The 26,204-nt window shown below is 45.0% G+C and overlaps 1 protein-coding gene across 8 annotated transcripts in view; it reads right to left on the reverse strand.

Annotated features, from left to right (window-relative positions):
* Positions 1–26,204, reverse strand: part of cntrl (centriolin) — a 121,829-nt gene that overhangs the window by 14,619 nt on the left and 81,006 nt on the right. For 7 of the 8 annotated variants that reach the window (XM_029638573.1, XM_029638571.1, XM_065011772.1 and 4 more), the window contains 9 exons: positions 19,418–19,607; positions 18,935–19,254; positions 13,262–13,446; positions 12,778–12,958; positions 11,948–12,346; positions 8,789–8,948; positions 8,120–8,235; positions 2,215–2,534; positions 1,746–2,022 (listed from right to left, as the gene is read on the reverse strand). In XM_029638573.1, the coding sequence (XP_029494433.1) occupies positions 1,746–2,022; positions 2,215–2,534; positions 8,120–8,235; positions 8,789–8,948; positions 11,948–12,346; positions 12,778–12,958; positions 13,262–13,446; positions 18,935–19,254; positions 19,418–19,607 (2,148 nt within the window). The remainder of the gene's footprint in view (positions 1–1,745; positions 2,023–2,214; positions 2,535–8,119; positions 8,236–8,788; positions 8,949–11,947; positions 12,347–12,777; positions 12,959–13,261; positions 13,447–18,934; positions 19,255–19,417; positions 19,608–26,204) is intronic. The other variant, XM_029638574.1, reaches the window with a different exon arrangement.

Consider the following 26,204-nt stretch of genomic DNA (forward strand, 5'->3'; position numbering starts at 1 on the left):
AAATAACTGCTTCCTCCATTGCACTTAAGCAGAGTTTTAGGTTTGAAATGTTGTGAACCAATACAGCTATGGAGCCATTGAGTATACAGTTGTGGCCAAAAGTTTTGAGAATGACAAATATTAATTTCCACAGTTTGCTGCTTCAGTGTCTTTAGATTTTTTTGTCAGATGTTACTATGGAATACTGAAGTATAATTACAAGCAAGTGTGTCAAAGGCTTTTATTGACAATTACATGAAGTTGATGCAAAGAGTCAATATTTGCAGTGTTAACCCGTCTTTTTCAAGACCTCTGCAATCCGCCCTGGCATGCTTTCAATTAACTTTCGGCCCATTCTTGCATAATCAATGCTTAGAGTTAGTCAGTATTTGTGGGTTTTTGTTTGTCCACCTGCCTCTTGAGGATTGACCACAAGTTCTGAATGGGATTAAGGTCTGGGGAGTTTCCTGGCCATGGACCCAAAATATCAATGTTTTGTTCCTCGAGCCACTTAGTTATCACTTTTGCCTTATGGCAAGGTGCTCCATCATGCTGGAAAAGGCATTGTTTTTCACCAAACTGTTCCTGGAGGGTTGGGAGAAGTTGCACTCGGAGTATGTGTTGGTACCATTCTTTATTCATGGCTGTGTTCTTAGGCAAAATTGTGAGTGAGCCCACTCCCTTGGCTGAGAAGCAACCCCACACATGAATGGTCTCAGGATGCTTTACTGTTGGCATGACACAGGACTGATGGTAGCGCTCGCCTTGTCTTCTCCGGACAAGCTTTTTTCCAGAAGCCCCAAACAATCGGAAAGGGGATTCATAAGAGAAAATGACTTTCCCCCAGTCCTCAGCAGTCCAATCCCTGTACCGTTTGCAGAATATCAGTCTGTCCCTGATGTTTTTCCTGGAGAGAAGTGGCTTCTTTGCTGTCCTTCTTGACACCTGGCTATCCTCAAAGTCTTCGCCTCACTGTGCGTGCAGATGCACTCACACCTGCCTGCTGCCATTCCTGAGCAAGCTCTGTACTGGTGGTGCCCGGATCCCGCAGCTGAATCAACTTTAGGAGAAGGTCCTGGCGCTTGCTGGAGTTTCTTGGGTGCCCTGAAGCCTTCTTCACAACAATTGAACCGCTCTCCTTGAAGTTCTTGATTTAGGTGCAATCTTACTGGCAGTAATATCCTTGCCTGTTGAGCCCTTTTTGTGCAAAGCAAAGATGACGGCACATGTTTCCTTGCAGGTAACCATGGTTGACAGAGGAATAATAATTGATTCCAAGCACCACCCTCCTTTTGAAGCTTCCAGTCTGTTATTCAAACTCAATCAGCATGACAGAGTGATCTCCAGCATTGTCCTCGTCAACACTCACACCTGTGTTAACGAGAGAATCGCTGACATGATGTCAGCTGGTCCTTTTGTGGCAGGGCTGAAATGCAGTGGATTTTTTGGGGGGGATTCAGTTTATTTGCATGGCAAAGAGGGACTTTGCAATTAATTGCAATTCATCTGATCACCCTTCATAACATTCTGGAGTATATACAAATTGCCATCATACAAACTGAGCCAACAGACTTTGAAAATTAATATTTGTGTCATTCTCAAAACTTTTGGCCACAACTGTACAGGCCTATTTCACTATGGCTGCGCCTAAAAAAGTGCACTGTTTTTGACCACAGTAATGCACTATACAGGGAAACGGGTGCTATTTCAGACTACGACTTATTGGCAACAGTGTATGGTGTCTAAATCTTGCTCTGTCATGTTACTTGTAGTTGAGTCTGCCTCTCAGCCAGGTCCGTGTGCAGCTCCATCAGCCGGTACTCCAGCTGCTCAGCTCTTCGTTCATCCTCCTCCAGCTGCTTCCTCGCCTCCTGCTCCTCCCACGCCACACTGTCCCGGGCCATGATCAACACTCGCACCTCCTCCTCCAGCATCTCTAATTGCCGTTTTTGCTCTTCCACCTGCTCCTTTTGACCCCTGAAGATCTCAGACTCCCGGTATAGCTGTTGCTGAGTGGCTGCCGTGTCTCGTTCCATCTTCTGCCTGAAGGATAAGATGAGATGAGACAAGATTTATTTTTTTAAAGACTTTATTATCCCTGTAGAGAGATTTAGCTTCCGGCTTGTGTGCATACATTAAAACATATCATCAAGCACAGACAAAGGACATATCTTCTAGAAATTTTAAAGACAATAAATACCATAATAGAAAAAGTGCAGTTTGAGTGATTCAGACCTGTGTGTGTGAGCCTGTCTCTGCTCCTGTCTCAGCTGGCCCAGCTCTGCATGCAGCCTGTTCAGCTCAGCATCAGCCACCCGCGCCCCGTCCTCCGCTGCCTCCAAACACCGGTCGGCGTGTGTCCGTCTGGCCTCCAGGTTCCGGCATTGCTCCTCCAGCCTGTTCCTCTCCCTGGCGGCCTCCTCCGCTTGCTCCCGGACTCCCTGCGCCTCCTCTCTCAGCTCCGTCCGGTCCTGCTCCGCCAGCCTCATCTGGCGCTCGCCCTCAGACTTCTGGCGCAATGCCTCCTGCTGCAGCACCTGCAGCTCCACGCGCACCTGGGGGAAAACACAGAGAGACATAAAATACACACACAAAAAACAAGTAAACACCCTCTTGTCTCTGAACACATTAAATGGCACTATTTCGGAAAAGAGCCCTATGAGTCCTGGTCAAACATAGCGCACTAAATACGGATAATAATATAACATTTTGGTCATCTCAGTCCATTTGAATCAACAAATCACAGCACATACAGTGTATTCGGACACTGACTTTTCCCACATTTTGTTACAAATATTTTTTAGCTCCTCATCGATACCCCATAATGACAAAGCAAAAACAGGTTTTTAGAAATGTTTGCAAATTCATAAAATTTTTTAAACGGAAATATCACATTTACATAAGTATTCAGACCCTTCACCCAGTACATTGTTGAAGCACCTTTGGCAGTGATTATAATTTCGAGTCTTTTTGGGTATGACGCTACAAGCTTGGCACACCTGTATTTGGAGAGTTTCTCCCATCCTTCTCTGCAGGTACTCTCAAGCTCTGTCAGGTTCGACGGGGAGCGTCGCTGCACAGCTATTTTCAGGTCTCCAGAGATGTTCGATCGGGTTCGAGGACATTGAGACTTATCCCAAAGCCACTCCTGCGTTGTCTTGGCTGTGTCCTCAGGGTCATTGTCCTATTGGAAGGTGAACCTTCACCCCATTCTGAGGTCCTGAGCTCTCTGGAGCAGTTTTTCATCAATGATCTCTCTGCACTTTCCTCCTTTCATCTTTCCCTCAATCCTGACTAGTCACCCAGTCTCGTCCACTGAAAAACATACCCACAGCATGATGCTGCCACCACCACCATGCTTCACCGTAGGGATGGTGCCCGGTTTCCTCCATACACAACGCTTGGCATTCAGGCCAAAGAGTTCATTCTTGGTTTCATCAGACCAGAGAATCTTGTTTCCTATGGTCTAGTCCTTTAGGTGCCTTTTGGCAAACTCCAAGTGGGCTGTCGTGTGCCTTTTACTGATGAGTGGCTTCTGTCTGGCCGCTACCTGGTTGAGTGCTGCAGAGATGGTTGTCCTTCTGAAAGGTACTCAAATCAAATCAAATGTTATTTGTCACATGCTCCTAATACAACAACAGGTAGCCCTGTTAAATAACAGGGCTACCTGTTGTTGTATTAGGAGCATGTGAATACTAAATAAACAAAAGTAAAAAATAATAGCAAATAGTCAATGCAAATAGTCCGGGTAACCATTTGATTAACTGTTCAACAGTCTTATGGCTTGGGGGTAGAAGCTGTTAAGATGCCTTTTGGACCTACAGTACCATTCAACAGTTTGCGGCCACTCAGAAAAGCACATTTTTTGTCCATTAAAATAACATCAAATTTATCAGAAAGGCAGTGTAGACATTGTTAATGCTGTAAATGACTATTGTAGCTGGCCACCCCTCATAGCCTGGTTCCTCTCTAGGTTTCTTCCTAGGTTCTGGCCTTTCTAGGGAGTTTTTCCTAGCCACCGTGCTTCTACACCTGCATTGCTTGCTGTTTGGGGTTTTAGGCTGGGTTTCTGTACAGCAGTCTATTCTTGTTCTGAGAAATGAAGGCTATTCCATGTGAGAAATTGCCAAGAAACTAAAGATCTCCTACAACGCTGTGTACTACTCCCTTCACAGAACATCGCAAACTGTCTCTAAACAGGATAGAAAGAGGAGTGGGAGTCCCCGGTACACAACTGAGCAAGAAGACATAAGTACATAAGTGTCTAGTTTGAGAAACGGACGCCTCAAAAGTCCTCAACTGGCAGCTTCATGAAATAGTACCCGCAAAACACCAGTCTCAACGTCAACAGTGAAGAGGTGACTCCAGGATGCTGGCCTTCTAGGCAGAGTTGCAAAGAAAAAGCCATATCTCAGACTGGCCAATAAAAATAAAAGATTAAGATGGGCAAAAGAACACAGACACTGGACAGAGGAAGATTGGAAAAAAGTGTTATGGACAGAGGAATTTAAGTTTGAGGTGTTTGGATCACAAAGAAGAACATTTGTGAGATGCAGAAAAATGAAAAGATGCTGGAGCAGTGCCATCTGTCAAGCATGGTGGAGGCAATGTGATGGTCTGGGGGTGCTTTGGAGGTGGTAAAGTGGGAGATTTGTACAGGGTAAAAGGGATCTTAAAGAAAGAAGGCTATCACTCCATTTTGCAACGCCATGCCATACCCTGTGGATGCCGCTTAAATGGAGCCAATTTCCTCCTACAACAGGACAATGATCCAAAGCACAGCTCCAAACTATGCAAGAACTATTTAGGGAAGAAGCAGTCAGCTGGTACTCTGTCTATAATGGAGTGGCCAGCACAGTCACCGGATCTCAACCCTATTGAGCTGTTGTGGGAGCAGTTTGACTGTAAGGTACGTAAGAAGTGCCCATCAAGCCAATCCAACTTGTGGGAGATGCTTTGGGAAGCATGGGGTGAAATCTCTTCAGATCACCTCAACAAATTGACAACTAGAATGCCAAAGGTCTGCAAAGGCTGTAATTGCTGCAAATGGAGGATTCTTTGACAAAAGCAAAGTTTGAAGGACACAATTATTATTTCAATATTTTTATTTATTTATTTATGACCTTGTCAACATCTTGACTATATTTCCTATTCTTTTGTAACTCATTTCATGTATGCTTTCATGGAAAATAAGGACATTTCTAAGTGATCCCAAACTTTGAACGGTAGTGTACATTTGGTGCTGCGGTACTGCTTTCAGCGCGGTAGCAGAGAGAACAGACTATGACTAGAATGGCTGGAGTCTTTGCCAATTTTATGGCCTGGTCACCGCCTGGAATTAAGAGGTCCTAGATGGCAGGAAGCTTGGCTCTAGTGATGTACTGGGCCGTACGCACTACCCTCTCTCGGAGACCGAGCTATTGCCATACCGGGGGTTGATGCAACCAGTCACGAAACTCTCGATGGTGCAGCTGTAGAACGTTTTGAGGATCTGAAGACCCACGCCAAATCTTTTCAGTCTCCTAAGGGGGAAAAGGCATTGTCGTGTCCTCTTCACAACCTTCTTGGTGAGTTTGGACAATGATAAATTGTTGTTGATGTATACACCAAGGAACTTGAAGCTCTCAACCTGCTCCACTACAGCTCCGTCGATGACAACGAGGGCGGGCTCGGCCCTCCTTTTCCTGTTGTCCACGATCATCTCGTTTGTCTTGATCATGTTGACGGAGAGGTTGTTGTCCTGACACCCCATTGCCAGGTCTCTGACCTCCTTATAGTCTCATCGTGGTTGGTGATCAGGCCTACCACAGTGGTGTCGTCGGCAAACTAGATGGTGTTGGAGTCGTGCTTGGCCACGCAGTCATGGGTGAACAGGGAGTACAGGTGGGGACTGAGCAGTTTCATCTGTGGGATATGTTGGGTTGGTATGCAAATTGGAGTGGGTCTAAGGTTTCTGGGATGATGATGTTGATGTGAGCCATGACCAGCCTTTCTAAGCACTTCATGGATGCAGACGTGAGTGCTATGGGTCAGTAGTCATTTAGGCAGGTTACCTTGGTGTTCTTGGGCACATGGACTATGGTGGTCTGCTTGAAACATGTAGGTATTACAGACTCGGCCAGGGACATGTCGAAAATGGCAGTGAAGGCACTTGCCAGTTGGTCAGCGCATGCTCGGAGTACACGTCCTGGTAATCCGTCTGGCCTTGTGAATGTTGACCTGTTTAAAGGTCTTACTCACGTCGGCTATGGCGAGCGTGATCACAGTCGTCCGGAACAGCTGGTGCTCTCATGCATGTTTCAGTGTTGCTTGCCTTGAAGCGCGCATAGAAGTCGTTTAGCCCGTCTGCAAGGCTTGTGTCACTGGTCATCTCGCGGCTGGGCATCTCTTTGTAGTCCGTAATAGTTTGCAAGCCCTGCAGATCCGGTGTAGTAGGACTCAATCTTAGTCCTGTATTTACCCTTTGTATGTTTGATGGTTCGTCTAAGGGCATAGAGGGATGTCTTTTAAGTGTCTGGGTTAGAGTCCCGCTCCTTGATAGCAGCAGCTCTACCCTTTAGCTCACTCTGGATGTTGTCTGTGAACCATGGCGTGTACGTACGGTCACTGTGGGGACAACATCATTGATGCACTTATTGATGAAGCCGGTGGTATTGTCCTCAATGTCATTGGAGGAATCCTAGAACATATTCCAGCCTGTGCAAGCAAACAGTCCTGTAGCTTAGCATCTGCGTCATCTGACAACTTCCGTATTGAATGAGTCACTGGTACTACCTGCTTTAGTTTTTGCTTTGAAGCAGGAATCAGGAGGAAAGAATTATGGTCAGATTTGCCAAATGGAGGGCGAGAGAGAGCTATGTATGCCTCTCTGTGTGTGGAGTAAAGGTGGTTTAGAGTTTTTTTTCTCCACTGGTTGCACATGTAACATGCTGGTAGAAATGCATTAAAGTCCCCCGTCACTAGCAGCACCGCCCATGATTTTCTTGTTTGCTTATGGCTTTATACAGCTCATTGAGCGCGTCCCCTGCGTCCCCTGTATCGGCGTCTTCTCTTCATGCGAATGACGGGGATTTGGGCCTGGTCTGGTATCTCGAATAAATCCTTTGCGTCCGACTCGTTAAAGAAAAAAATCTTTGTCCAGTTCGAGGTGAGTAATCGCTGTTCTGATAGCCAGAAGCTCTTTTCAGTCATAAGAGACGGTGGCCGAAACATTCTGTACAAAATAAGTTAAACAATGCGAAAAAACACAAAATAGCACAATTGGTTAGGAGCCCATAAAACGGCAAACATCTCCTCCTACGCCATTATATATCTCCCATCTCCACAGAGGAATACTGGAGCTCTGTCAGAGTGACCAAGGGGTTCTTAGTCACCTCCCTGACCAAGGCCCTTCTCCCCCGATTGTTCAGTTTGGTCGGGCGGCCAGCTCTAGAAAGGGTCTTGGTGGTTCCAAACTTCTTCCATTTAAGAATGATGGGGACCTTCAATGCTGCAGACATTTTTTGGTACCCTTCCCCAGATCTGTGCCTCGACACAATCCTGTCTTGGCTTGGTTTTTACTCTGAAGTGCACTCTCAACTGTGGGACAGGTATGTGCCTTTCCAAATCATGTCCAATCAATTAAATTTACCGCAGGTGGACTCCAAACAAGCTGTAGAAACATCTCAAGGATGATCAATGGAAACAGGAAACAGGAAATTTCAAATCTCATAGCAAAGGGTTCAAGTCTCAAAGTAAAATACTTATGTACATAAGGTAAGGTAATTTTTTTTTTGTTGTCATTATGGGGTATCATGTGTAGATCGATGAGTGAAAAAAGTATTTATCCATTTTAGAATAAAGCTGTAACGTACCAAAATGTGGAAAAAGGGAAGGGGTCTGAATACTTTCCGATTGCACTGTATTGATGGGTGCACTTCCTGCTTTTACTTCCTGCTTTGCTCCTTTGGGTACACTCACAATGGCCGCCAGTCCACCCATTATAGCATAATTGACTTGAATGAGGATGCCCATTCTATAGCAGCACATGCAGTCAAGAGCGGAGGAAAATGTGCATCAAATCATTTTTACTATTCAAACTGTCTCAGCCCTCAATAAGGTGCAATTTGAGATCCAGTCAGCGTTATGAGTGACCTCTGACCTGCTGCAGGCTCTCCTGATTCCTCTCCAGCTGGTCCAGGTGCTGGTCGTGCTGCAGCTTCACCGCCTGCAGCTCCTGGCCCGTCACCTGCAACATCTCCAGAACGTGCTTCAGCTCTGCACACACACACACACACACACAGCCAGGCACATACACGTGTGCAAGCACAATGACACACACAGTCATCAAACTGCACAACTCTATAAGGTTACTACTATGTAGTAATACATAAGCATTGAAGTGCAGAGTAACCTCACGGTTCATGGTCTTATGCCATGTTCACACTTTCTGATTCTTGGGCTGCACTTGCTTTTCCGCTGTAACCACACTCAGCGGCAGATCTTGCACTAATAATAATTTAATAATTTGGACATAGTTTTACTCTTCTGTACTGTTCATATAGTTATTGGGATGTCTGTACCTTGCTATCATTAGGCTTTTGGGCGTAGCCTGAGTGCCAGTCTGTTTGTGCCATCACGCCAACTCCTTGTCACTTATTGCCATGCCAAACATGTTTCGCTTTACAATTATCAATGGAGTTAGCAAGAGCACAAACAGATCTGGGACCAGGCTATTTAGGGTCTGGGCCTTGAGCAAAACCCTCTGACCGTGTCAATCTAACAGCATTGTAGAACTACGTGAGTTAGCTGTGTGTGTGTGTGTGGTTACCTGCTTTGTGCTTGTTGATCTGTAAGTGGACATTTTGTAGGATCTCCTCCTCCTGACCTCCCTGCTGTTTGAATGCAGCCACGCTAGCCCTCCTCTCAGTCAGCTGTGCCTCCAGCTCACCCTTCTGGACATGGAGCGCCTCTACACCCCCACGCAGCACCTACATACACACACACAGTTACATAAAATTACTTTGTAACTACTAATTGGTCATTGGCACATTATTGATACAAACAGGTCTATGTGAAGCTGCAGCGCGACCAGCGCCTGGACCAACTGGAGAGGAGTCAGGAGAGCCTGCAGCAGGTCAGAGGTCACTCATAACGCTGACTGGATCTGTTTGCATCACTAAAAGTGGCAGTAATAAAGCCTCTCTTGAAAAAGCCAAACTGTGACCCAGAAAATATAAAAAACTATCGGCCTATATCGAATCTTCCATTCCCTTCAACAATTTTAGAAAAAGCTGTTGCGCAGCAACTCACTGCCTTCCTCAAAACAATTTAAACGAAATGCTTCAGTCTGGTTTTAGACCCCATCATAGCACTGAGACTGCACTTGTGAAGGTGGTAAATTACCTTTTAATGGCATCAGACCGAGGCTCTGCATCTGTCCTCGTGCTCCTAGACCTTAGTGCTGCTTTTGATACCATCGATCACCACATTATTTTGGAGAGCTTGGAAACCCAAATTGGTCTACACGGACAAGTTCTGGCCTGGTTTAGATCTTATCTTTCAAAAAGATATCAGTTTGTCTCTGTGTATGGTTTGTCTTCTGACAAATCAACTGTAAATTTCGGTGTTCCTCAAGGTTCCGTTTTAGGACCACTATTGTTTTCACTATATATTTAACCTCTTGGGGATGTCATTCGAAAACATAATGTTAACTTATGCGGATGACACACAGCTGTACATTTCAATGAAACATGGTGAAGCCCCAAAATTGCCCTCGCTAGAAGCCTGTGTTTCAGACATAAGGAAGTGGATGGCTGCAAACTTTCTACTTTTAAACTCAGACAAAACAGAGATGCTTGTTCTAGGTCCCAAGAAACAAAGAGATCTTCTGTTGAATCTGACAATTAATCTTAATGGTTGTACAGTCGTCTCAAATAAAACTGTGAAGGACCTCGGCGTTACTCTGGACCCTGATCTCTCTTTTGACGAACATATCAAGACTGTTTCAAGGACAGCTTTTTTCCATCTACGTAACATTGCAAAAATCAGAAACTTTCTGTCCAAAAATGATGCAGAAAAATGTATCCATGCTTTTGTTACTTCTAGGTTAGACTACTGCAATGCTCTACTTTCCGGCTACCCGGATAAAGCACTAAATAAACTTCAGTTAGTGCTAAACACAGCTGCTAGAATCCTGACTAGAACCAAACAAATTTGATCATATTACTCCAGTGCTAGCCTCCCTACACTGGCTTCCTGTTAAGGCAAGGGCTGATTTCAAGGTTTTACTGCTAACCTACAAAGCATTACATGGGTTTGTTCCTACCTATCTTTCTGATTTGGTCCTGCCGTACATACCTACAAGACGCAGGCCTCCTAACTGTCCCTAGAATTTCTAGCAAACAGCTGGAGGCAGGGCTTTCTCCTATAGAGCTCCATTTTTATGGAATGGTCTGCCTACCCATGTGAGAGACGCAGACTCGGTCTCAACCTTTAAGTCTTTACTGAAGACTCATCTCTTCAGTGGGTCATATGATTGAGTGTAGTCTGGCCCAGGAGTGTGAAGGCGAACGGAAAGGCTCTGGAGCAAGGAACCGCCCTTGCAGTCTCTGCCTGGCCGGTTCCCCTCTCTCCACTGGGATTCTCTGCCTTTAACCCTATTACAGTGGGTGAGTCACTGGATTACTGGTGCTCTTCCATGCCGCTCCTAGGAGGGTTGCGTTACTTGAGTGGGTTGAGTCACTGACGTGACCTTCCTGTCTGGGTTGGCGCCCCCCCTTGGGTTGTGCCGTGGCGGAGATCTTTGTGGGCTATACTCGGCCTTGTCTCAGGATGGTAAGTTGGTGGTTGAAGATATTCCTCTAGTGGTGTGGGGGCTGTGCTTTGGTAAAGTTGGTGGGGTTATATCCTGCCTGTTTGACCCTGTCCGGGGGTATCATTGGGTGGGGCCACAGTGTCTCCTGACCCCTCCTATCTCAGCCTCCTGTATTTATGCTGCAGTAGTTTGTGTCGGGGGTCTAGGGTCAGTCTGTTATATCTGGAGTACTTCTCCTGTCTTATCCGGTGTCCTGTGTGAATTTAAGTATTCTCTTTCTCTCGGAGGACCTGGCATGATGACTCCTTGCTGTCCCCAGTCCACCTGGCCGTGCTGCTGCTCCAGTTTCAACTGGTCTGCCTGCGGCTATGGAACCCTGACCTGTTCATCGGACGTGCTACCTGTCCCAGACCTGCTGTTTTCAACTCTCTAGAGACAGCAGGAGCGGTAAAGATACTCTTAATGATCGGCTATCAACAGCCAACTGACAATTACTCCTGAGGTGCTGACTTGCTGCACCTTCGACAACTACTGTGATTATTATTATTTGACCATGCTGGTCATTTATGAACATTTGAACATCTTTGCCATCTTTGTTCTGTTATAATCTCCACCCGGCACAGCCAGGAGAGGACTGGCCCCCCCTCATAGCCTGGTTCCTCTCTAAGTTTCTTCCTAGGTGTTGGCCTTTCTAGGGAGTTCTTCCTAGCCACCGTGCTTCTACACCTGCATTGCTTGCTGTTTGGGGTTTTAGGCTGGGTTTCTGTACAGCACTGAGATATCAGCTGATGTAAGAAGGGCTATATAAATAAATGTGATTTGTCTGTGACTATCGAACCGGCTATGAATATCGGTGTGCATTTAAATGAGGCTAACGTGGTTACCGGAAAGTGCCCCTAGTGTTACGATCCATTTTTTATTGGATGTTACATTTCAATAACCCTCCCTGACATGACAGTTGAAGGAGTGCTGCATGTTAAGCTGAACCCAAGAAAGTAATTTGATTAGTTTGACGTGTTGCGAGGTGTCACGTATTTACACCGGTTCTCCACCCCATTTTAGCTTATTTTGGCCATAGACTTCACCAGGCTTCCCAATTCTCGTTGAGGCTAAGTGTGTTGTGACCCCTTAAATAAACTTGTGACAGAGAAACTAAGAATGTCATTGCAATACCTGAATGTTAAGTTGCTCTAGCTCGCTCCTGCGTTGGGCGAGGGTGCTCTCAGACTGTTTGCAGGTTTCCAGCAGTGTGGCCTCCTTGCTCTGGGTCTCCTGAATCTGGCTCTGGAGGGCCTCCAGTCGCTTACTGGCTCGTTTCACCTTCTTGTTGACCTCTTGGAACACCAGGTCGCGGGCAGCCACCACCTCCTCCACCCTCTGCAGAGCGTCTCCCTGCTCTTCCTTGAGTCTCCTCAGCTCCTGGAGATCCTCCTGCAGATCCCTGAGATGCTGTTTGGCCTCCACCAGCAAAGAGGCGCTGTCCCGAGCGCGGAGTTCCAGCTCCTCCAGATCCCGCTCTGTGTCGGCGAGCCGCTTCCGGGCCTCAGTGTGTTGCTGGAGAGTCGCTTTAGTCTACACAGGGTCACATGAAACAGTCTGCTGGCTAATGATACAAGAGATGGTACTACATACAAATATCACCATTCACCAGCAACAAAGTTTTCAAATGTAAGACGGTCAGTAATTCAACTATAATATTTTAAACCAGAAGGACAGACTATCAAGCTGCTGATAACCGACTACTGCACCCCCTCCCCCTTAAATGAAGGGGGCTATTTATGATCACCCGTAAATGTGCTCCTCGCTCCATTCTGCCACCCAAGAGGTAATAAGAATATGGCAGTGTATATTCGACTGGCAGAAAATGAATGGTGTTGGACGGCAGTATGCTAACATTAAGTTATTTATTTCGACCCCTATGCCTAAGTGTACGTTTTCTTCTTCTGGTCGAATATACACTTCCTAATAACATTATATATAAAATATATGTCAATATATGTGACCTTGGTCCTTGTGTCCTTCAAGCTGCTCTGTGCCTCCAGCAGCAGTCGGTCTGCCTCCCTGAGTTCAGCCCTGCGGCGGAGCAGGGTCTTCTCCAAACATTCTACCTCATCCAGCAGAGCCCCGTGGTGCCGCAGGGACTCCTCCACAACCTCTGACCCCCCTCGGCCCTCCAGCATCTCCCTGAGGAGACACACACATAGCTGATCAAGATGTCCCCAAGTTGGTCTTTTAGTCTCCCAAAAAATATGATGTACTGGAGTGCAGGGTTGGGGTCAATTCAAATTGAAGTCAGTCAATTCAGGAAGTAAACTAAAATTCTAATCCAATAATTGAAAAAAGTGTATTTCTTTTCAATTACTTCTTCTTACGTCAAAAGTTTTTCCAATTTTTAAATTTTTAATTCAAATCACTTCCTGAATTGACTGATATCAATTCGAATTTACCTTAACCCTGCTGGACTGTGAGAGCTGAGGGTTACCGTACCTTCGGCGGCGAAGTTGGCTTAAGGCTCTCCGGAGCTCTCTGAGCTCCAGTCTGAGCTGTGTGCGCTGATCCTGGTGCCTGAGCACATCCCTCTCCACATGGGCCTGCCTCTCCTCCTCCCCTGGGCCCTGGCTGCCACGTGGCTGTTCCTCCACCAGCTGCTCCAGCCTGGCCAGCTCCCTCTCCTGACGGACGGACAGACGAACGGATACACACACACTTTTATGGCTTACATGCTGACCACACCGCCCCCGTCTCGTGAGCATGGCGTTGCAAAATAAATGTACACATAAATGTTATTCAATCATTGCACCAACACTTGCACCAACACAATGAGGATCTTCAAAGCCAAGCGCTAAAGTAGAACTTGGTTCTATTTTGACGTTTGACACGCTGCAAGTCCCACCTCTCCCATCTCCTGATTGGTTTTTAGGAGCATATACCCACATGAGTGATTGAAAGATGAACAGAGGTCCACACTTCAGTCCAGTTGGTGGTGGGAATGCACCTTAAAGTTGGTTGCCAACCACCATATAAAGTCCAAAGAAGAAGAAGCCTGAAGGTGGAGAGATTACTAGAAACAAACTAATTTGACCCTTTTATCTGTGGATTAATTGTCGGAGGTGAGGACCTTGTGCATTTCAGGTAAAATAACAACCCAATGTTTATATCCCAGGACAAAATAGCTAGCAACAGCAAGCTACCTAGCTAAATCGGTTCCATTTCCTTCCATGTCAAATATCCTGGTATGGTTACTGGCCCAATGTCCAATGACAAAGGTAATAGCTGTTTCGCATTAGATTGTGCCCGCTAAATGTGATACTTTTCCTGTCGCAAATTTAGCCAATTTCTCATCGTAAGGAATCAGTGATATTTAAATGCCGGTATCTATTAGAAAGTTGTGTAAGACGTCGTCTCCTTCACATAAAAAAAAGTAATCTCTATGAACCACTATTGATATAATCGAGGCCATACACCGCTATGTGAAAGTTTCCTGTCCCACTGCTTTCTGGAGTGTTTGCTGCTGCTGTTTTGACAAAGATGCAAATGCTTGTATTGCAGCATCCCCTCAAATGCAGCGGGTGCAGTTGTCTCCATTACCACTCTACACTCATTCTTCCAACGGCCCCACATCTAAAACAGGGATATATCCCCCTAATTTTTTCCCCTTCTTGTTTATTTGTCTTACCCTGGCCATTAAAACCACTGTTAGTGACTTTCATTGTGGCAGTATTAACCCCTTTGCATGACTGCGAAGTGAGTGGAGTTCTATTCCACTCTCAAAGCATCCTGCTCTATATCATCCACTACCCCCGCAATTGCCGTTTTGATCACAGGTTTCAAACCTGCCATCAAAGCTGATGTACAAATTCTATCAATGTTCTCACATACCCAGTCTTTTTGCAGCGGAGTACATCTACTCATTTTGGTGTTATCGGTTATACTCTTCTGTTGATAAAACGGCCACATCAAAACATTTGTATATTGAGCTTGGGATTTCTCATTGATGTCATTGTGCCAGACCACAACAGCATCTCTGAGTTCTTTATTTGATTGGAATTTTCAGTCAGCAGGGAAATGCTGACCAATTTTATCCAGTTTGCTAATTTTCCCCATATTAGAGGCGAATTGGTGGAATGCTTGTTCGCCTCTATAGCTTTACTAAACTTCTCTCCCTCTAGCCATGCTTACAGGGAGAATCGGGGCCGTCTGTCGCCATTTCAATAGTTATTATTCCGAAAACTCTCCCGACGATGTCCAGCGTGTTTAGAGCTTCTTCACTCCCGGCTCTAATACAAACCTTCTATTAACCATTTTCCAAGGTAGCGTTACTCACTTCACAGGATAATAGTTATGGTATTTGTTCCTATTAATTGGTCACGTCACTTAATACCTTGTATTAGAACCAATACTATAGCGTCTGCAAATGTATTACTGGAGAATACTGGTGACCCGTCTTATTACAGTGTTATGCCACATCACCAAAATTATTCAAAGTTGTCTTCCTATTTCCACATAATCTGTTACGGTTCCCCGCACCAATAGGGTATAAACCAACCTCTCTCCTTATTGCTACTGCTAATATACTCAAATAATGTTCAAACAACATTTCAATATATTTTTCCTTTTCTAACCATGGATGAGGCTCTCCTCCAGACACTTTATCCATCCACTGGCACGATTCAGCTTCATAAGATGGCGTAGCAGTCAGACGTCCTTTGTCCTCGTCTTGTTGTGTCCCGTGTATATATATATATTTACATCTTTCTTCGCATATCTTTTATATATTTTCTTTTCCAAAAACTCAACGTCAAAACACTCTCTTGCAACCCGCCTCACCAATTTAAAAAAATTAAGTATTATTTACCTCAAATCTGAAATCCACAATAGAAGCTAGCCTGAAGCTAACCCGAAGCTAGCCAAAAGCTAGCCAGAAGCTAACCAGGAACTAGCCAGAAGCTAACGTTAGTATTTAGCTAACCACGGTTGATGGTCATCAGCTATCCTTTAGCTCGAAAAGCTATCGCCAGTTTTGAACAATGCGACTCGGACCAGAATATACCGGACCTATTTTTCTCTCCATATCCCCGGTTTTCAACCGAAAGCTCTGAACATTTACACCTGGATCTCGCAGCTAGCTAGCTGCTATCCGTGTTACTATTGGCCTACGTCGGTCCCGGAGCAAACTTCAATTATTCCGGAGCTAGCCAGCTGAAGAGTTCTATCAACCACTCCTGGGCTACAATCACCTATCCAGACCTGTTTTACTACCGGTGCGGAGCCCCACCCTAATCATTAGCTGTCTTATCGGCTGCTATCTGAATAGGTCTCTCTGACAATTTTTCTTGGGTCACTATAACTATATCTATTTTGCCAATTGGATTGATCCCCTCTACCACACGGAACCCCACTAATCTACTAACGGAAATGCACGAAGTGGCTAAAAACAGAACACCGTCCTATGCTAGCTTGCTACCGATGGCCCGGCTAGCTGTCTGAATCGCCGTTACCCCAACCAACCTCACTACTAACTGGACCCTTATAGTCACTCGACTAAGCATGCCTCTCCTTAATGTCAATATGCCTTGTCCATTGCTGTTCTGGTTAGTGTTTATTGGCTTATTTCACTGTAGAGCCTCTAGCCCTGCTCATTATACCTTATCCAACCTTTCAGTTCCACCACCCACACATACGATGACATTACCAGGTTTCAATGATGTTTCTAGAGACAATATCTCTCTCATCATCACTCAATACCTAGGTTTACCTCCACTGTATTCACATCCTACCATACCTTTGTCTGTACATTATGCCTTGAAGCTATTTTATCACCCCCAGAAACCTCCTTTTAATCTCTGTTCCGGACATTCTAAACGACCAATTCTCATAGATTTTAGCCGTACCCTTATCCTACTCCTCCTCTGTTCCTCTGGTGATATAGAGGTGAATCCAGGCCCTGCAGTGCCTAGCTTCACTCCTATTCCCGAGGCGCTCTCTTTTGATGACTTCTGTAACCGTAATAGCCTTGGTTTCATGCATGTTAACATTAGAAGCCTCCTCCCTAAGCTTGTTTTATTCACTGCTTTAGCACACTCTGCCAACCCGGATGTTCTAGCCTTGTCTGAATCCTGGCTTAGGAAGACCACCAAAAATTCTGAAATCTCCATTCCGAACTACAACATTTTCAGACAAGCTAGAACGGCCAAAGGGGGTGATGTTGCAATCTACTGCAGAGATAGCCTGCAGAGTTCTGTCCTACTACCCAAACAATTTGAACTTCTACTTTTAAAAATCCACCTCTCTAAAAACAAGTCTCTCACTGTTGCCACCTGCTATAGACCACCCTCTGCCCCCAGATGTGCTCTGGACACCATATGTGAACCGATTGCCCCCCATCCATCTTCAGAGCTCGTGCTCCTAGGCGACCTAAACTGGAACATGCTTAACACCCCAGCCATCCTACAATCTAAGCTTGATGCCCTCAATCTCACACAAATTATCAATGAACCTACCAGGTACCTCCCCAAAGCCTTAAACACGGGCACCCTCATAGATATCATCCTAACCAACTTGCCCTCTAAATACACCTCTGCTGTTTTCAACCAAGATCTCAGCGATCACTGCCTCATTGCCTGCATCCGTAATGGGTCAGCGGTCAAACGACCTCCACTCATCACTGTCAAACGCTCCCTGAAACACTTCAGCGAGCAGGACTTTCTAATCGACCTGGCCGGGGTATCCTAGAAGGACATTTGACCTCATCCCGTCAGTAGATGCCTGGTTATTTTTTTTAAATGCCTGCTTACCATCTTAAATAAGCATGCGCCATTCAAGAAATTTAGAACCAGGAACAGGTATAGCCCCTGGTTCTCTCCAGACCAGACTGCCTGACTGCCCTTAACATCCTATGGCGTTCTGCATTAGCATCAAACAGCCCCCGTGATATGCAACTTTTCAGGGAAGCTAGAAACCAATACACACAGGCAGTTAGAAAAGCCAAGGCTATCTTTTTCAAGCAGAAATTTGCATCCCCCTCTTCAAGGGATGTTTTTATCATAAATCTTCAATAATGTTCCAACCTGAGAATTCCTTTGTCTGTAGAAATGCAATGGAATGAGAGGTAACTTTCACATGAACGCGCGTCACGAGCTCGTGGCTCTCTGACAGACATCTGACTCATTCCCCCCTCCTTTACAGTAGAAGCATCAAACAAGGTTCTAAAGACTGTTGACATCTAGTAGAAGCCTTAGGAAGTACAACATGACCAATATCCCACTGTATCTTCAATAGGGAATGAGTTGAAAAACGACCAACCTCAGATTTCCCACTTCCTGGTTGGATTTTTTTCTCAGGTTTTCGCCTGCCATATGAGTTCTGTTATACTCACAGACATCATTCAAACAGTTTTAGAAACTTCCGAGTGTTTTCTATCCAAATATACTAATAATATGCATATATTAGCAACTGGGACTGAGTAGCAGGCAGTTTACTCTGGGCACGCTTTTCATCCAGACGTGAAAATGCTGCCCCCTAGCCCAAACAGGTTAACAATATTTAAAGTTTCGGGGGTCAGAACCCATCAATGCTTTTCAACCTGTCCCCAAATTAATATAGTTGGTTCAGAGTTTGTTTTGATATTTCAACCTGCGTGTCCTGATCACGTCTGGTGTGGGTGGACAAAATCAACATGCACACGAGCGGTCAGCATGTTAGAGACCTCCGGGGTCAGTAGAGCACAGTGTTGTGGAGCACTCAGATACAGATACTATTCATTCTGACGTGTGGCTAGAGTAAGGAATGGCGTCTCTGGGACGTTCAGCATGTTGTAACCTTCTGAACGCCACCCATGTTGGAGCCAGAGAAAAAAAGGCATCTGTAAGTCGAGGGCATCATTTTAGTTAATACATTTTCAATATCATCTTAATTCACCCTCTAGAGGTCATATCGTAGATTAGCCCGGTGTTTTCCAATCCTGGTCCTGGGGACGACCCAAAAAGGGTGCAACTGTTAGATTTTGAGTCAAAGGCTTGATGATGAGCTGGTTAGATGAATCAAGTGTGTTTGTGCTAGGTCTAAAAGCAGAAATATTTGGGTCCCCACGACCAGGATTGGGAAACACTGGATTAGTCCATTCAAACCATTAGGAATCATCATCTCATCCATGTCACCCACCATCTCCTTGTGCCCCGGCATGTTGCAGTGGAGCACCCCGGTGGGGAAGCTGACGCCGAGCAAGGGCCCAGAGAGGCTGCTGGGGCCATAGACCAGGTGGGCCCCCTGTGGTGGAGACCCGTAGATGACCGTCCCGGGACTGAATGCCAGACTGGCCGCAGGGGAGGCATAGACCACAGAGCCAGGGGGCAGGGGCGAACCGTCGGGCAGCATGGTGTAGATGGCCGAGCCAGGGGGATGGCTGAATTGATCCCCAGTCCCCATCCCAGAGGAGATGCAGTCTACCACATCGCTCTCACTACCACTGTCCCTCGCCTCACCTGAGTGGTCAAGCACGCACACACACATACATACATACACACACCGATGCACACATACACCGATGCGTGCACACACACGTTGCTGTGTTGACTCTCACGGTTTGCTGTATCGTAGTGTAACGACAGAGGTCTCAGAGGAAACTTGCAATGTGCCTATACATACCTCTTCCTTTGTAAGTGTGTGAGGATATGTGCACCGGAGGGGAGTAGACCCAGTATCCCCCTCCAGGCTGGGGACCTCTATCCCTGCTGACCCCCCTGCGCCTGCTGTTGCGGTGCCCCCTGCCAGGCGAGGTAGGATACTGCGACCCTAGACCTGAATCCTGAGTGCCCTGAGTACCTAAACTGTGAGCCTGACGGAACAAGGAGAAACAGACAATAAAACTATAGTATATTAGTCCTGTACAATATCAGCCTTAAGCCTAATTTATACCAAATGCAATATAAGAACTACAAATAGCCATGCAAAATGGCGATCCTGCGTAATTGTGTAGGAAAAATACGCAAAGGTGTACAGCCCCGCAATTATAAACTCGACACAAGTAAGCAGGATCGCCATTTTGCGGTCTTGCGTTGCATATGTACAGTATAATTTAGGCTTTACACATACTACATAGAAAACACTTAAAACACAACTCCTCTGGCACCAAATGACCGATCTGCACGAAACTTGATACATGGCATCTATGGACCAATATCTCCCAACGCAACAATTTCTAGGCTAGTATGTCAAACATACTGACCGATAAACATCCATGTGGGCATGGTCTGGCACATAAATTCATACAGATCAGACACCGATATTTGAATTGTACCAAAACTTGGTGTACATATTTCAAACACTGTCAACACTCAACATATGCAAGCACATTCAGATCGACCACACGGTGGCGCTGCAACAGGCACATGTTTATATCTCTTGAGTTTGGCTGCATGGTGGCACTGTTAGACAGGAAAAAGAGTTGATGCAAGCACATTGGCCCATGTTCTTTTATCGAGACTCTTGGAAAATGTTGCTTTTAATTCTTTAGAGTCTAAGATGTTGGGGGGAGGGGGGTGCTAAAACTGACATGGAATTTTTTAAGAATGTCATAGTATGGATCATTTTACTATGTGATTGTGAATAATTAGGACCCCTTTAGGTATAAAAATATATACTTTTGGGGGGGATAAAATATCGATTTTGGCCTTTACTACTATAACTAAGCCAATAGCCCACATTCAATAACACATTCATAAATGGCAAAGGACAGTCAAAAACATGAGAAACAAGGTTTTGAAGTTTCTGCCCTAAATCTAGGAGATAAGAAGAAAAACACTCAGGAAGAAAAACTTCAAATTAGTGGATTTGGCTATTTCAGCCACACCCGTTGCTGACAGGTGTAAAAAAAATCGAGCACACAGCCATGCAATCACCATAGACAAACATTGTCAGTAAAATGGCCTTACTGAAGAACTCGGTGACTTTCAACATGGCACCGTCATATGATGCCACCTTTCCAAGAGGTCAGTTGGTCAAATTTCTGCCCTGCTAGAGCTACCCTGGTCAACTGTAAGTGCTGTTATTGTGAAGTGGAAACGTCTAGGAGCAGCAACGGCTCAGACGCGAAGTGGTAGGCCACAAGCTCACAGAACAGGGCCGTCGAGAGCTGAAGCGCATAAAAATGGTCTGTCCTCGGTTGCAACGCTCACTACCGAATTCCAAACTACATCTGGAAGCAACGTCAGAACAAGAACTGTTTGTCGGGAGCTTCATGAAATGGGTTCATGAAATGGGTTTCCATGGCCGAGCAGCCGCACACAAGCCTAAAATCACCACACGCAATGCCAAGCGTCGACTGGAGTGTTGTAAAGCTCGCCGCCATTGGACTTTGGAGCAGTGGAAAAGCGTTCTCTGGAGTGATGAATCACGCTTCAGATCTGGCAGTCCGACGGATAAATGTGGGTTTGGCGGATGAAAGGAGAACGCTACCTGCCTAAATGCAAAGTTTGGTGGAGGAGGAATAATGGTCTGTAGCTGTTTTTCATGGGTCAGGCTTGGCCTTCTGTGCTTACAACTTAGTGGAAACAGTTTGGGGAAGGTCTGGCCTGTTTCAGCATGACAATGCCCCGGTCATGACTCTCCTGTGAAGATCTGAAGAATCAGGTTACAATGGGTCCGCTCTAAGTTGGCCATTTTATGACGCTCGTAAATACCAGCAGGAACTCTAACTCCCATACAATGAAAGGGAAGTTAAAAATCCCTTCGTTACAACAGAGAGAGATTTTGTAGATTGTGACATCCAAGATTGGATAACGAAACAGTTTTTCTGTAATCCAAACAGTTGGAAGGATCCGTGGGTACTTAAAGAACAATTATGTCAGATTATGTCAGTTGTTGTTTTGGGATCTCATTAAGGATGGTATAACATAACTATCTCTGAATGTGTATATTTCCCAGGTTTACATCCAAATGTTGTGGAACTTCTAGGATTAAATATGAAACTCTTTATGAGAAGACGAAATGTGATCTTGGCCTTCTAAATTTAAAAAATTGTTTTTCATGTGAAGTTTATCCAGTCACTAACCATGCCTACGTCAGCACAGACATTATTCCAAATGTAATGGAACGCCCTTTTCCCCCAAGTGTTTAAAAAGGACTCGCTGAAGAATGAACATATTAGACATTTTAGAAGTGGTTCCACCTGAATATGTTACAAATGGTTTTAAAACTACAAGACCAGAAAATGGTAAGACTAATCCAGTATTGACAGAAGTCCCGCCTTCGCGGGAATCCAATGTGGTTTCAGCCCTCAGGGATAAGTGACCCCTGGTGCTAAAGAATCTATTAAAAAATGATTTAATAAATTCAATTTAACTAAGAAGCTAAAATTGTCAGACCTAACTTTTCAGATGAATCATTTGGACAAGGTCCAAACTGATTTTTTTCTACCAAAGAGACTATTTAAACTTTTCCATATTAACCTAGTTACAGCATTGCTTTCAGGTTAATTAAGGTTTAATTACCAAATAGTCTATACAAGTTTGATTTATCATTGACAAATCACTTATCGGGTTAGTCCACTAGGGCTTTTCATTGCCTTGTTTAGTAATGAATGTAAGCTATCCTGTTTGTGTGTTTATGTAGTTCTGTGTGGTTATTTACTTAGTAAATAAATAATTGAGCCAATTTGTATATTGCTGATTCATAATTTATTCTAGGGTTCATGCAGATTTTAAGTCAACGACGTTCAGAATAAGACTGAAGGTAAATAAGAATTAAGCTACAGGTTATTTCAAATTTTATTCCCAAATAGCCTATACAGGTTTGATTTATCATGAAAGTGATTAAATCAATTAAATTTGCTTTTGCAAGCTCATTGAGGCCATTTCCCATAGTACTAATCCACTATTGACGGAAGTTCCGCCTTCGCGGGAATTCCATGTGGTTTCAGCCATCAGGGATAAGGGACCCATGGTGGATATTTTTTTTTTTCATCACTTAAATTTGCTTTTGCAAATTCATTCACATTTAGCTCCCACATTACTGATCCATAATTGATGGTTCATTAAAGTCTATAACTAGATTTTTAAAATCATTTTTTCAGCTCCACATTTTTTAAAATAGAATGTGCAAGCTATCAGAGTGGGTGGTTCCCAAGTCCCCTGCTAATTAATGAACCCTCACCTATAAAAGGATTGATCACTTACCTCAGCAGCGATAAACGCCATTAGCGGAAAAACTGCAGAAATTGCATTCTAAAGGTTTTCTCCACTTCAGCCCTTATGTCAAAGATTGACATCGGTCCAGTACCACAGAGCTCAGCAGAAGCAAGTGCTAGAAATGGCTGATATGAAGGGACAGGTGGAGAGAACCAAGCAACTAATGACAAAAGCAGGAAATTAAAACATTCTGCTAGCCATGGAACTGTGTTTGAAACCTGAACAATTAAAAGTAATTGCAAATACTTAAGGTGAATGAGCACACTCTTTAACAAAATCGTTTTCCACAGGAACAACTCGATTTAGCAAAAACTAAATTCCCAGTAGTCCACTCCAAACTAGATAAATCTGTCGAGTTAACTACAAACAGGAGCGTGCAATTTGATAACATGCAGGCAGTTTTGATGAACGTTAGTCAAAACAATAATGTTCTAGTCCAAATGCTGCAAACCAAAGACGATCAGTTAATGAACACAATGACTAAGTTGGATGACAAATCAGCAGAACTCATTGAAGTCGCTGACCAAATGAATGATGAGAGAACTCAGATGATGAAGATGGAAATATTGATTTCTAAGCAAGTAGAGGAAATCTCATAAACTGAATCTCTCGCTCCGTACTCAAGACCTCCAAATGCAAACCATGACAGATAAGTATGAGGCCGAATGGAGCAAGTGCGGCACTCACATGTCTAAAATCAGTACTCTAAGTGGCCAAGTGACTACAGCGTTACTACCCAAACAAGCAACCGGAGCTCGGTACTCAAAGGAGTGAAGACGAAAGAAGGTTTTAGACTTTGCTTCCCTCATGTGTCCCTCGGTCTTCTCCTCTTGGCCACTCATCAAAACCTTCCGCATCTTTGACCCCGTTCCAGGTCAGCCAAACAACATTCTTAGCAGGCATAGAGGACACCTTGGGTGGCTACCCGAACACTACGGGTTCTTACAGGCTTTACCTGTTGACGCGAATATCGAATAGACGAGGTGAGTTTCATTCGTCTACAACAGCAATAAGTGCAAAATGACTACGCTAAACCTGCAACAGCTTTGAGGTTAGAATTCAGTGGTTCTGCGACTCGCAAACACAAAAGCTCACTGGCTAACACTGTCAAACAAGCTCGGAATGAACACCCACAAGCGTACTATCATAGGCATCGTTCAGCTTACTTTGGCCTACTCACTGAAACAGGAATGGAAGAGCTGTTACCATTCAAACAAATGTTTCTGTCAAACATGTATCCCACCTTCATTACCTACTTGGATCCTGCAGCCCATGTTGGCTTGCCTATCTTAAACTCAGAGAGCTTGCAAAAACAGTTTTAAAGGCATCAAAAGCAAGTAGCGCTAGGAGCCCTGACATCTCGGTTTTGAAGTTTGACCAGGAGCACTTACTCCAGTTAGAGGGTGCATTATCAAGTACTGGAGCATTGAGAGATGACGCACAACAACCGTTTCTACCACGAAACCACGATACCAATACCCACCACGGTCGAAATAACTGTAAAGTATGTCACCTTGGAAACGACTACCGCTACAATCGACCTGTTCGCCACGTTACTGCACCCGACCCACAAAAAGTGTCAGAGCACAAGGGTAACAAAGAGTTCAAGGACAATCTAAACGTAGACCAATGTTCTCTAGAAGTTCTACTACGTGAAAAACTAAAGCAAGAAACATTTGAGAAAAGGGAAAAATATAAGTCACTAGGACTAGATGTGGAATCGCTGAATAACAGGTCCGCAGGAATTAACACCCTTAGCAAGGACGTTAAAAATCGAATTTCTCCTGCTCTCACTTGAGACCCTATCCAGGGCCCGCTCGATCAAGAAACAAGTCAACAGGCTTTGTCTATAGCCTTTGACACAAAGGTTGCGAAGAAAAAGGTCAATAGCGTCGCTAAAGCCAAGCCCACTCAAAATCCGTTAAGTCCATCTGCTTTCACCATGAACAGAAATGACACATCACATCGTTGCGAACAACCACTTCACTTTGTGGGGAATATGTACACTAAATGCAACTCAATGGCCATTCGTGGAAACAGTCCTGGTGGACTGCTTAACCCGTCATGCGCAAATTGATTCGGGCTCAACAATCTCGCTCATCTCTCAAACATTGTTCAATGATCTGAAAATGGCTTTGAAGCCAACTAAACATTGGTTAAAAGTGGAATGATGCGACACACTACACTTTGAGGTTTCACTCAAACATCGCCTCTCACATTGAGACTCATGCTGAAACTACACTTCCAGGATGTATCACTCGTTCACCCTGTGTATGTTTACCACCCTCGAATCTGAACTCGTGATACTTGGAGCAGACTTGATGGATCGTTTACTCCCACTGATGGATTTGAAAACCAACCACGTATGGTCACAGTGCTGTCTCCACTGACCACACTGTCTTCTCCTAACGCTAGCTGCAACGCAGTCATCCATGAGGGGTACCTGTCGACAGCACCCCGTCAGAAAAATACATTTCAAAACCTCTTGGGGCTGAATCCGAGCCAAGGAAATATTACGATATCTCAACACATTCCAACAGCAAACCTGATTGACAATTATTTTCATGATTTTCGAGCCAGCAGTCTCTGTGAACAAGCAACTTTCCTCCTCCTTGGAGTCGTGCAATACTGTAGCTGAGATGAACTTCTCTTGTCCTTCGGACAGTTCCGCAAACACTGCAGCAGTCTCAGGAATAAAAGCATCAACGTGCAGAGTGTACTCTGCTTCCGATGATACACTTTCCGCTTTGTGGGGGACTGTCTACCCATACAATGACACGAACGGCGTCAGTCCCGCATCTGACCCGATGACTCCCACTGGTGAAACACTTTGCGATATCCCAGACAGATATCCCTGTGTCTCAGTTCGCAGGGACTGAAGAGGTTGCCACACGCAGACACTGTACTGACTGACAGGCCTCGACAGCCACTGAGCGTTTTGAAGCACAAACACCAGGAAACTTGGTTGAAAGGTTACAGCCAATCTAATAACAACACGGCCGCTGACAACTCGTACATTGGGTCCGAACTATTAGTTTGTGCCTCGGATACCAACACCAACCGCTGGTGAGACAGAAAGGGAGGGATTACTAGCCCAGACCCATGATGAGCCTCATCGAGGCCGGTGGGGGGCCGAGACCATGTGCAACACTGCACGAGGCCACCAGAGCAGGAAACAAATCTAGTTGTAAACTTCCCCATGAAAACAGAGAGGAGCGGACAGGCCCCTCGACGGGGATAACCCTAGA

The sequence above is a fragment of the Oncorhynchus nerka genome, linkage group LG27 (genome assembly GCF_034236695.1).
Source record: "Oncorhynchus nerka isolate Pitt River linkage group LG27, Oner_Uvic_2.0, whole genome shotgun sequence".
Taxonomy (NCBI): domain Eukaryota; kingdom Metazoa; phylum Chordata; class Actinopteri; order Salmoniformes; family Salmonidae; genus Oncorhynchus; species Oncorhynchus nerka.